General features: G+C 38.5%; 6 protein-coding genes across 6 annotated transcripts; 3 read left to right on the forward strand and 3 right to left on the reverse strand. All coding sequences in view use genetic code 12, as the record gives it.

Annotated features, from left to right (window-relative positions):
• Window positions 1-649: 649 nt before the first annotated feature.
• CORT_0A06780 (hypothetical protein) lies at window positions 650-5,440 on the reverse strand (the record flags this gene model as incomplete). The annotated part of the gene is made up of 1 exon (XM_003866454.1): window positions 650-5,440. One exon carries the CDS (start codon window positions 5,438-5,440, stop codon window positions 650-652), a length of 4,791 nt encoding a protein of 1,596 aa, XP_003866502.1.
• A 580-nt stretch (window positions 5,441-6,020) lies between these two features.
• On the forward strand, window positions 6,021-7,445 carry CORT_0A06790 (hypothetical protein; the record flags this gene model as incomplete). Its single annotated transcript, XM_003866455.1, has 1 exon — window positions 6,021-7,445. One exon carries the CDS (start codon window positions 6,021-6,023, stop codon window positions 7,443-7,445), a length of 1,425 nt encoding a protein of 474 aa, XP_003866503.1.
• A 47-nt stretch (window positions 7,446-7,492) lies between these two features.
• Window positions 7,493-8,596, reverse strand: CORT_0A06800 (hypothetical protein; the record flags this gene model as incomplete). Its single annotated transcript, XM_003866456.1, has 1 exon — window positions 7,493-8,596. The coding sequence occupies one exon, from the start codon at window positions 8,594-8,596 to the stop codon at window positions 7,493-7,495; it is 1,104 nt and encodes a 367-aa protein (XP_003866504.1).
• A 709-nt stretch (window positions 8,597-9,305) lies between these two features.
• Window positions 9,306-9,956, forward strand: CORT_0A06810 (Pth1 protein; the record flags this gene model as incomplete). Its single annotated transcript, XM_003866457.1, has 1 exon — window positions 9,306-9,956. The coding sequence occupies one exon, from the start codon at window positions 9,306-9,308 to the stop codon at window positions 9,954-9,956; it is 651 nt and encodes a 216-aa protein (XP_003866505.1).
• Window positions 9,957-10,172: 216 nt separating this feature from the next.
• Window positions 10,173-10,874, forward strand: CORT_0A06820 (hypothetical protein; the record flags this gene model as incomplete). The annotated part of the gene is made up of 2 exons (XM_003866458.1): window positions 10,173-10,230; window positions 10,288-10,874. 2 exons carry the CDS (start codon window positions 10,173-10,175, stop codon window positions 10,872-10,874), a joined length of 645 nt encoding a protein of 214 aa, XP_003866506.1.
• Window positions 10,875-10,960: 86 nt separating this feature from the next.
• CORT_0A06830 (hypothetical protein) lies at window positions 10,961-11,449 on the reverse strand (the record flags this gene model as incomplete). Its single annotated transcript, XM_003866459.1, has 1 exon — window positions 10,961-11,449. The coding sequence occupies one exon, from the start codon at window positions 11,447-11,449 to the stop codon at window positions 10,961-10,963; it is 489 nt and encodes a 162-aa protein (XP_003866507.1).
• Between the last annotated feature and the right edge of the window lie 119 nt (window positions 11,450-11,568).

Raw genomic sequence — 11,568 nt, forward strand, 5'->3', positions numbered from 1 at the left:
TAGATAACCCCTTTTTGTGTAAAATTTCATCAACTCGCAAGCGATGTCTAAATGAACTTCGATGCTTAAGATGAGTAATCTTCAGTATAAATAAACAAACAAACATGCAACGGGGTTAAGGGGTAAATTAGATTTATTCAAGATTTACCATTCAGCAAAGTAATCGACGTTAATTGCAAGTTGTTCCTAATGTCTAAAGAGAGTGGGCACAACAGACGCAATAAAGGTGAGTTCGCAGAAATTGAACACGTCGCGAAACACAATTAGATCTCTGCACTGTCTCCCCTGCTCCGTCTGAACTTAAGACACACTACGCACTTTTCAGCTGTCTCCACTGAACGAAAATTACAATTTGAAAGATTTGATGCCACACCTTTACACGGATGTAATAAGGCCTTTTGTGTAAGTATTGTTCCGCCGCCTTTCGTCATAATAATAATAATGTCAGAGAAATAAAAAGGTAAACAAATATTGTGACTCAAATTAAAACAAGGGTAGTAAAACGGTAATATTTCCGCATCAGGATAAGTTTACGCCCGTCTGGTATAAGGTCATCTTTGTTTACAATTAACGAAACTACAGAGGAACCACCTTAAAAACATGATATAACTATCTAAAAATTACCTTCAACTTCAATTGTATGGGTGTTTCAAATATAACCGCCTTGCTTTGAAAGTGAATAGAAAATACTGTTCTCATCTTTCAATAATGCTTGTGGAGTATCAAACTCAGCAACCTGTCCTTGATCCAACACCAAGATCTTGTCACTGTCCATAATAGTGTCAATTCTGTGAGCGATTGTTATAATCGTCTTGTCTTTGAATTGTTCCCTGATTGTCTCTTGTATAATCTTGTCTGTTTGGAAATCGACAGCAGCGGTGGCTTCATCCAAAACCAAGATCTTACTAGTCTCATTCAATAAAGCCCTGGCTAAACACAAGAGTTGCTTTTGACCAGCTGACAAATTTGATCCTTCGCTGTCTAATTGTGCGTCCAAACCACGTTTTTTTGGCAACTCATCCGAATTTTTACTTTTTCTTTTATCTTCTTCAGTTGGATCCGTCTCCATCTTTTCAACGTGCTCTTTCAAATGTGCAAGTTCCAAAACCTTCCATAATCTTTCATCGTTATATTCTCCAAATGGATTCAAATTCTCCCTGACAGATGCCCTAAATGTATGTGCATCTTGCGGTATGATTGTCAAATGGTGTCTAAGATCATACAACCCAATTTCGCTAATGTTGATTCCATCAATCTCGATATTACCTCCAACAGCTTCAATGATTCTGAACAAGGCTAACGTCAACGACGACTTTCCTGCACCGGTTCTTCCAACAACACCAACTTTCTGTCGCGACTCTATTTTAAATCCAATATTCTTCAAAACTGGATCCAAGTTCTCTCTATACCTGGTGCTGTAATTGCTGAATTTGACGACACCATGTGCTGGCCAAGTATTTTCTGGTCTCTTATTTTCAATTATCAAAGGTGCTTCGGAAGGCAAGTCGCAATACTCTATGATACGCTCCAAAGCTACGCCACTTACCTGAACAGAGCTCCACGAATTGATCAAACTCGTTAAAATGGATGGCACGGCGATAACGTACGTCAATACGAAACCCACCATAGCTGGCGCCAAAGGATTGCTTCCAGTCAACGAATACACAGACAAAATAGAAGCGGCTAATAAGGTTGCAGCCGAAATTGATTGCAACCTCATTGACAACCATCTCATTATATCAACATTCACAATAGAAACCAATGTACGTTCATCAATAAACTTCTTACATTTGTGGATGAACCTTTCCTTTTGATGAAAAGCAGTAATGGTCTCAACCCCATTGAGCGATTCTTGAATTACCGACAACACCGGAGAGTTGACGACAGATTGCAAACGCTTCAACTCTCTTGAGGTGGGGATGAATCTTGCTCTATAGTAGTTGTAAATCACACCCAAAACTAGAATAACCACAATCATGCGAGGTAATGACGCAATAACAACAGTGAATGTAATGAGTGCTCTCACAATTAATTGGAGAAAACTTATTAACGTGAATGGCAACATCATATCCAAGTTAGAAACATCCTGAGTGAACCGGTTCAATATTCTTCCCACTGGAGTAATGTCATAAAAGGACATTGGCGAACGCAAAATAGATTTTGCCATGGAATCATGAAAATACCCAGCGGCACGGATGATACAAAACGACCAGAAAACGAATAAACCAAAGTAAGTTAACGCACCACCCAAAGCACCAACACTGAAATATAATCCCAAAAAGAATCCTGGCCGAACAGTAGAGTTATGCTCTTTGTTTATATTCGACCACTCCTTCAAAATGTATGTTTCTACAACATTGAGTAGCATGACTCCGACGCTTGATAATAAAAATACCGAAAAGTAGCCAACATTACACTCTTTGATATACCGAACAAATATTCTGAGTGGAACTGCTCCCTTTTCCTTCTCCTCTTCTTGTATCTCAGTTTTAGGGCGAATTGAGCCACCCACATTCCCCTGATCACCATCATCATCGTCATTATCGTCCTCCGCATACACATGGTCAAAGGAAGCAACACTTGCTCGACGTAAATTATCATGGACGAGTTCCTCTTCAATTGTTTCGCGTAAATTATGTTCGATCTCCGCATCATTAAGTTCTTTCAACTCTTTTCCTTTCTGCTCTGCGTCAGGAGTGCTCTGTCTCAGATTTTCTGAAGTCTGTCTACCAAATTCATTGATCAAGTTTGCTAAATCACCATTCCTACCCATCACATCATCATAATTACCGTGCTCAATCACAGCTCCACCAGATAAAAGATATATGTCATTAGCTTCATGTAAAACAGAAACGGAGTTTGTTGCTAAAATCTTAGTACGGCTTCCAATGATTCCATCACTTGCAAGGACTTGTTTGACCAACGCTTTACCTACATGAGCATCAACTGCCGACAACACATCATCCAAGAGGTAGATGTCTGCCCTTGCGTACACAGCTCTTGCCAAAGAAATACGAGCTTTTTGGCCACCACTTAATGAAATACCCTTCTCTCCCACATTGGTCTTATCACCATCAGGCAATGTCTTAAAGTCAGATACTAATTCACACGCAACTATTGTCTTTCGGTAAAACTCGGAGTCGTATTTGTGCCCAAACAAAATATTTTCTTTAACTGTACCATTCAAGATCCAAGGTGATTGTGAACAATATGCAATTGATCCGTACACTTCCACCTTTGGCTGAGACGTGTTCTCGTCGTCTTGGTAGTTAGATCCCCTGATTGGAATGTCTCCAAGGATAGCATTTAGCAACGTAGTTTTTCCACTACCAACTTTCCCAACAATGCAAGTCAATCTTCCCTTCTTTGCAAGAAAGTTGATATCCTTCAATGCTACGTTATTTGAACTCTGGCCCTCAACCTCGTCTTCTTCATCTTTATATGATTGATCTGACTCATCAAGGTCCCATACAAAGTTAGCGTTTTCTATTTTCACCGAATAGTCACCCTTGGGGAGGAGCCCTTTCTTTATTTTTCCGTCCTGATCTGGGCTGATTTCTTCCAATGTGAGCAAATCAGTCAATCTGCCTAACGAGACTTTGGTTTCCACTACACTTACGACTAAATTAGGAATGAGCATCATTGGTTCCATCAACAAACTAAACAAACTCAATGCTGGGAACACAATTTCAGGAGTCAATGGGACACTATACAACCATGAAAAGGCTGCAAAGCAAGCGCAACTAATGATAAATGGGACACACGTCCATAGGAATTGAGCAAGAGCAATAATGACCCCAATCAGTTTGAGGTTTTGTAATTCTCTATTGTTCCTGATATGACTCAACCTTTGCAACATTGGATTTTCCCACGAATACAACTTGATGCTTTTGGCCAGATTAATAATCTCGGTGATCAAGGTAGTTCTATCATCCTTGTCTTTCATCATTCGTTTATAGCTGGTAATTACAGTTGCATTGACCAACGTAACTAGAGGAACAGATAACAACGCCGCACCTAACCCAAAGAATGACGCAGCCTTAAAGAATTTGTATAATGCAATGAGACATACAATCAACTTGATTGGTGCCGCAGCATAGTCACCTAACATTAAAAATAATCCATTTATTTGTCCAATATCAACTGAGATGTTATTGATAATATCACCAGTTGGTTTCTTTTGTCTCGATGCTGGAGAAAAATTCAATGCCTTTTGATACACCAAAGTTGTTAGTGAACTTCTAATACTGAATGCCAATTTGTTCTGTAAGATGATCATTTGATTATAAGTGATGAAATTTCCCACTGCAATGAGAAACATAACTCCGGCCCAATAATATCCAACAATAATTGGTGGCTTATCCTCTTCGACGCTATAAAGATATACATCAAAGAAGCCAAGGAATTTCATCAAAGCAAATGGTTGCGAAAATTGCAAAACAGTCTCAACAAATGCTAAAAAAAGATTGATGAGTAAGTAGCCATAGTATGCTTTAAACACTGCTCCAAACAAAACCGGTGAATTCGCATATTTTTGTCTCCTGATCCTTGACCAAAGTTTGCTAAGAAAATGAGATTTGAGAGATTGCTCATAATTCCAATAGTGCTTTAATATTGGAGTAACTTCATCGCATCTGAGCTTGTCTGCCACTTCGGGGAGCTCTGAAAGTTTGATGTCATCTGTTTGATACACTTTATCGATGATTGGCTGTATAAAGCCGAATGAAAGCAGTGAGAAAATGGAGGCATTGTTGTCATGCTCTTCCACTTGAAATCCTGGCGTATAGAGGCCTGCTTCTAGGATTAGTATCAAAATTGACGTTGCAAGTATAGCAACTTCTAAGGCATAGCTCAAAGAATCGGTCAGAAGTATATTGTGTGCCGAAAAAGAATCCTGCACCACAACCACAATTAAAAACAATGAATTGACCAACCAGTAGAAAAGTAGTGAAGACACCGCCACCGTCGACTTTTTGTACTCCAAGAAATGTAGTACAACAGCTAATGATGTTGTTACAATGTCATAAATGATGAAATCATTTCTAACCACGGAGTAAAGTGTGGTCAACAAGACGACTTGGGCTATTGCTGAGAAGACTCGCACAAACTGCGACCACGAGACTCCAACTGATTGCCTGCTTGCAAAAGTTTTGGATCCCAAAAGCTGTATAATTTGTATTCCGATAAAGATTGCAAAAACAAGAGACAAGCTCTTTCCAATGAAATTCAAAAATGGGGGATTCAATGCATTTCCGTGTTGTGAATACAATGGAGGCGGAATAGCCAACTCATTAGCAAGGCTTTCGTTAATATTGACTTTTGTGAAAGCAAATGGGTCTCTAAAGTTGTGTATTAATGCAAGAGGATTAAGGACAAATAATTCAAGGCTAGAAAATTGAGCTTCTGCAGTAGATCTGATGCCCCATGGTAGCAAAGTCATTCTTGGTCACTCTTGTGTAAAGCACCAGCAAGTGTAGTTATCTAAGTATATAATTTGCTCTTTGGTTTAGCAATTTTGAATTCAGTGGTAGAAAGCCTTTATTTAAATTGAATATAGTATAATGTCGAATTTCAGAAACCACATTTTTTTTGCCATTTGTGAAAAAAAGGTTATCTACAAGCATAAATCTTCTCAAATCTCTTCAATATTTTTCAACATCATTTCTCAACACCAATACAACCCAAGCCAGTTTCCCACACAGCTGTGATTGACCAAGGACGACATTTTTCGACAAGGTAGATTTTTCTTTTTACAACTAGGTCGAGACAGTGTTCCGTGTCGGATCTTAAAAGTTGGCGTTTTTGTGTACCCAGTAAAACAATAGCGCGTTTTTTGATCTCTTCGATTTTCCCTCAGTTTCACTTCTCCAGCTGTGTAATTTATTAGTGGTCTTACGACATTGACTGCTCTTATTTGAGACATTTTAAACGGCAGATCACGCTTGTCAAAATACATCTAAGACCAATTCAACTTTAGAACTTGCAGAACATCTCACAATTGCCATATTTATATCACCGAAATGGAGAAGCAAAATTTCTTATTGCCGTTCGCATTCACCAAATCGTCATCCTTTAACGAGTCTGACGTATTGAACAAAACGCCGAGACAAAGGTCAGTTATTGACGAAAATGCTACTAGTATTTATCATACGAGAAAGACAGTTGAATCGTGCGGAGTTGAACGTCCAAATTTGCAACTGAATGTCGCCCCCTCATTGAAACGGCGCATGGGAAGGAGTTTCAACGATAAAGATGATGTGAAGAAAGCAGCAGTGGGAAACAGATATTCTGATTCAGGGTCTGACTATGAGGAAGAGCCTACTTTAATTGACGAAGACGTGAATGATAGCGCTCCATTACCACCAAGCAGTCCAGTTGGAACGCAACAGACTGGATTTGAACTAATGTCGGAATTTGATTTTGCTACTAATCCCACAACAAGTTTCCAAGTACCTAAATCACCACCGAAAAAGTATGATATCAATCGAGACCTTGTCAAGACATCACCTCAAAAACCGGTAAGCTCTGAACCTGATTTTGGGATTGACAAGTTTAACAGATATAGGGTCAGCTTCAATGATAAATCAAGAAACACGCCATCGTCGTCGAATGCAGATGATGATAATGAGGAGGCAAAACAAGAACAAAGAAGCATTGCCTATAAAAAAGCAAGAACCATAATCTTAGATGCATTTGAGAATGTGAAGACCGTAATCGACTTGCAAGCAATGAATTTGTACGAGATTCCGGATGAGATCAAAGACTTGAACAACTTGGTCATAATTGATAGCTTTAGTGAAGAAGCATCTATTGAGTTCCCATATCAATTGTATCTTACTGGGAACCAGTTATCCCAACTACCCCCTTCCTTATTCAAGCTCACTAAGTTACAAGTCTTGTCATTGCGAAGAAACAAACTCAAATCCATCCCACCTCTCGTTGGTAAATTGGAGAACTTGATCGACTTGTCTTTGAGTTCAAATAAACTCGAATTTCTTCCATATCAGATTCTTAACTTGAAAAAACTAACAAACTTTACTTCCGGGCCGAATCCATTTTTGCTGGTTCCTGATGATGCTGTGCCGATGAACAATAAAGATGTCACAACATTTATTCCACGATCAAGATCACCAATAAAGTATTTAATTTCCAAGGTTAGTGAGTTGCCAACGTTGAAAACCTTGTGTCTCAATATAATTGCGAAACATGATGTTTCGTATTCTGAAACAAAATTGTGGAAGAAGCATACTCCAAGGATGCATCATCAATTAATAATTGAGGCGTTAAGGAAAGGAAAATTCAAGGACACTTGTTCAGAGTGTGATATAATAGTAGTGGAGCCAATGGCTGAGGTTTTCGAGTGGTGGGACATACTACAAAATAGAAATGTTCCTATAAGAAGACAATTTTGTTCACAAAAGTGTGTAAAAAAGTACGAAGGGTGATTGGCATGATAGATTAAAATATGAGTATACACCCATTGATCCGATTCTCATTCAAGTTTCACATAGTTACTTGGGAACGGGCCTTGTTGACCATTTATCACTCCTACCCACCAGTCTCCTGTTCGTTCTAAGATTTTGATTCTGTTTCCCTTCTTGAATGACAAGTCCCCTGGTTCCACTCCATTAAAGTCATATAAAGCATAGCAGAAGCCTAGGTCTGCCTCAGGAATAGGTTTAGTATAATCAACAGGATGACTGAATGTGATAATGGATAGTTGTTCTATTTTGGTAAAGAGAGGTTCATTCCTCTCTTTGAATTGAGACATTATGTCGCTTGTATCTTCTACCTGTTGCACTTTTTTCAACTTTTCAACAATCAGTTGATAGAATTCATAATTCAAGAACTGGAATTTGATCTCGATGACATTAATGACTTCTTTCATGTAATGTAAAAACTTGGGGAGGCTCAACTTTAGGATGGAGTTGATACTCTCGTACTTGATTTTGCTTTCGTCCAACTTTCGTTTGATGGAGTAGATACTGTTACTTTGTTTCAAAGAAAGTTCTCCCCTTTCTTGCTTCTCACATAGCATTTCATGCTCGTTGTATAGTTTATCATAATCCAATAAGAAAACAAGTCTAGTACCAATCTTTTTAGACACCAATTTTGATATGCTACCCACATCTTCTAATTTCTTGAACTCCATACTCATGAACAAATTCATCTTGCTTGCAAAGTTAATTGACTGGATGTGATGTTTGTATTTACTTGTCCTTGTCCATGCATCATAAGCTTCATCAATAGTATTTGCCGAATTTTTAAAGTTACTGTATGGATCATCTAAATCCTGGAAACCTTGAGCTACGAGCTCTGGCCATTTCAACGTTTCCAAAGATGCCGTTGCAAAAGCTCTCAATTCATTTTGTAATTTTTGCAAACTGAGCTCATGAGTGTTAAATTGAGACTCCAAGGTGTTAAACTCTTCATCAATTGTATATGAGTTTCCAGAGTAGTTGATTTTCTGTTTCAAAAATTGGGGTGCACGCCTGATTTGCCTCCATTCGAGCTTGTTGCTTTTGAGAAACCGATCATCAACTAACTTGAGTGTTTTAGAAAACTGGTTGGAAATTTTGTTGATTTCTTGGTTCATTAGCTCTTTATTATGCTACGAACATAAACGTTTTAGCAGCCAAAAAAAGTAGATCCTTATTTGTCCTCTTTTTCTTCCCACAAAATTAGGCAGCGAAGACTCATGAATTCTATACACAATCAGGGGTTGCATCAAGTGGAAACACTAGAGGATATAAAAAGGTATTTGAGCCAGAATGGAGTCAATTTGAAGGACACATCATTGAGTATTGAATATGAAGCGTTGCGCAAGCTTAAGACATGGGTAAATCAAGAAGACAAAGAGTTGGCGATGGACTGGGATCAGTTTCAAGAATGCGTTACTTATATGTTTGAAGATTATTGTAATGCATCAAGGGAAATACACCAGAAATTGGATGAATGCACGAAGGTATGTCCATCCTACCCAAAGTGATTTTAGATAACACTAACAATTTTTTTTTGCAGCACCGAACTGATTTGCTTGAACATAGCTTAAACTCGGACGTCAAGAGAAGCGAGCCTACGTATGTACGGTTTTGCAAACGAATTGGATGAAAAGTACTAACCATTTACAGGGTCAATAATATTACAGATTGGGTCGTAAAGAAGGAAAGCGGGATTGATTCCTTTAGATCTTCCATAAAAGCGACTCTTAAATATCTTCAAACTGGTTTCGAAAAAATGAAACTTCCACAAGAATTGACAAATGGAGATGGAGAGGGGCACATCAAAACAAAGTGAACGCAACAATGCTAAGGGGGTTTGTTAATGCATACTGGCCGGTAAAAGCTGACCCATATCTACAACTAACCAGATGTCTTTTTGTTTGTTCGATTGGAAATCCTGAACCTCAATATAAAGGTACCAAACACAATGTTGGCCATAGAGTAATGGACCAATTAATTCACAATTACTGGAAAGATCACTTGTATAAAGAAGGTAGCTACTATTATTCACGAAAGTATCCCAATCTTGTCCTTTTCAAATCCGACTCTACTTTGATGAACCTTCAGGGTAAAACAATGTCCAAACACTTTCAACAATTTCATAAACAATCGCGTTTGATAGTACTTCATGATGATTTGGAACGCGATTTGGGAAAGTTTCAAGTTAGAAAACCAGGAACAAGTTCAAGGGGCCACAATGGTCTTAAGTCCATCGACGGAATATATAAAGACAAATATTCGAAGATTGCTATAGGAATAGGAAGACCCACATCGAAAACTGTAACAAATTACGTCTTGCTGAAGTTTGATGCCAAGGAGCAGGAGGTTTTGGATTTCGACGTAATACCCAAAGTTGTCAAGGAATTGGAGGATATAATTGAAGATGATTTAGACTATTTACGAAAGGAAAGAAAAGAAGTGATGTCTCTGTATGCTGGCGACAAGAGAGGGTAGTTTAATCATATGTATGGTGTGTACTCTATGTTATTGTATGTACTCTATGTTATTATATGAATAATGTCTAAATCTAAAATCACGTTGCAGGTAGTAAGGGGAAAAATTAAATTCGGTAAACAAGGCGTATTATTGACCACTCTTGTTCATCATCAACAAAAAGCACATCAACGATTCACTATACAACGTCACTGCTTCCGGCTTGAATGTAGTCAGATGCAATTCACTATCGAGTTAGTTGCTGAGAGGTCAGTGTTACGAGAATCTATAAAGGGTATGTCGCAAAGTCCACGAATGCAAATCACACACACGCAATTACTAACCAATATAGGCATAATATGGACTGTTTTCTTTAACAGACTATTTGGACCAGTCACTCCAACTACAAGGGAGTTTCTTGATGTCACGTACCCTTTGGTGATGAACTTGCCAGATCTTGATTCATTGATTGAAGAAAAAGTAACCATATTTATACGCACTTGCATCGAAGGCAAGCCTCTACCTGCAAAGGGAACGATAACAATCCAGTTTTTGAATAAGTCAAATGGCAAAAGGAAGACGTCTGGGTGGTTTGGTCGAGATTATGAGAGTGATGATTTAAAAGCATGGGAGACGTGGAGAATCAACATTGAGTCTCTACCCATAGAAGAAGGGTCTAGTATGCATCGTCCCAAACACATTGGATTAGAATCATCAAGAGCAGTTGCAAGATCCATGAAAAGCTTTGAAAATGCTTTGATGAAAATATATGATTTTGTTGATAGACATAGGGACCACATACCGCCTATAACCTCACTTGAGAGCTCGCCGTTTCCATACGCTATAAAAATTGATGAAGACAGAGGATCTGGAATAGAAAAACCTCATTCAGCTGGTGATGAAGGATGGGGATCTTATATTAAGAAGATACTTGATTAAATTACAAGATAGATACTGAGATTTATAGTGTCACTGTTTCCGTTTATAGCTTCACCCACAAATTGTGGAAAGTCTATAGTTAGTCATTACAAGTTTGCTGAGAGTAAGCCCTCTTCTCCTCTGACTAAAATGCATTCGTCCTCTTCGATAACTTTATCGTAGTCTCCCAACTGCTCAGCCAAATCTAATACTTCTTGGTCATAGCTACCTGGTTGGAACCACAAGCCCTTAATTATCGACTTGTAACCATCAATATTAGAGATTTCTTTCAAAGTAGCCACAGTAATTGGAGGAGGGGTCAAAAAGGAGATGCTCAACCCGTCAACACTGGATGTTTTGTAGTCCTTCAAGTTCTTGTGCTCTTCAATAGCTTTAATAATCTGAGTGACATTGGAAACAACTGGTTGACCCAATATTTCTTGTTCTTTTGGGTTGATTGGAATAGCAGACAAGTTGTGCTTCACATACCAATTCAAAATCTTGTACCCAAATTTGGAAGGGTTATTAGAGGCTCCGGCAACAGCATATTGCCTATTGGAACCAAAGAATGACTTGATTTTTGCTTTCATGGACATTTTGCGATGTATACTTGTTAGTTGGTCATGTGGTGTGGAACCTCGGATTTCAAAATCTGGAGTTCAATTTCCGGTACAAAATTGTTTCGACTTCGAGCGCTACCCCCTTCAGAGGCATC

The sequence above is a fragment of the Candida orthopsilosis genome (genome assembly GCF_000315875.1).
Source record: "Candida orthopsilosis Co 90-125, chromosome 1 draft sequence".
Classification (NCBI taxonomy): domain Eukaryota; kingdom Fungi; phylum Ascomycota; class Pichiomycetes; order Serinales; family Debaryomycetaceae; genus Lodderomyces; species Lodderomyces orthopsilosis.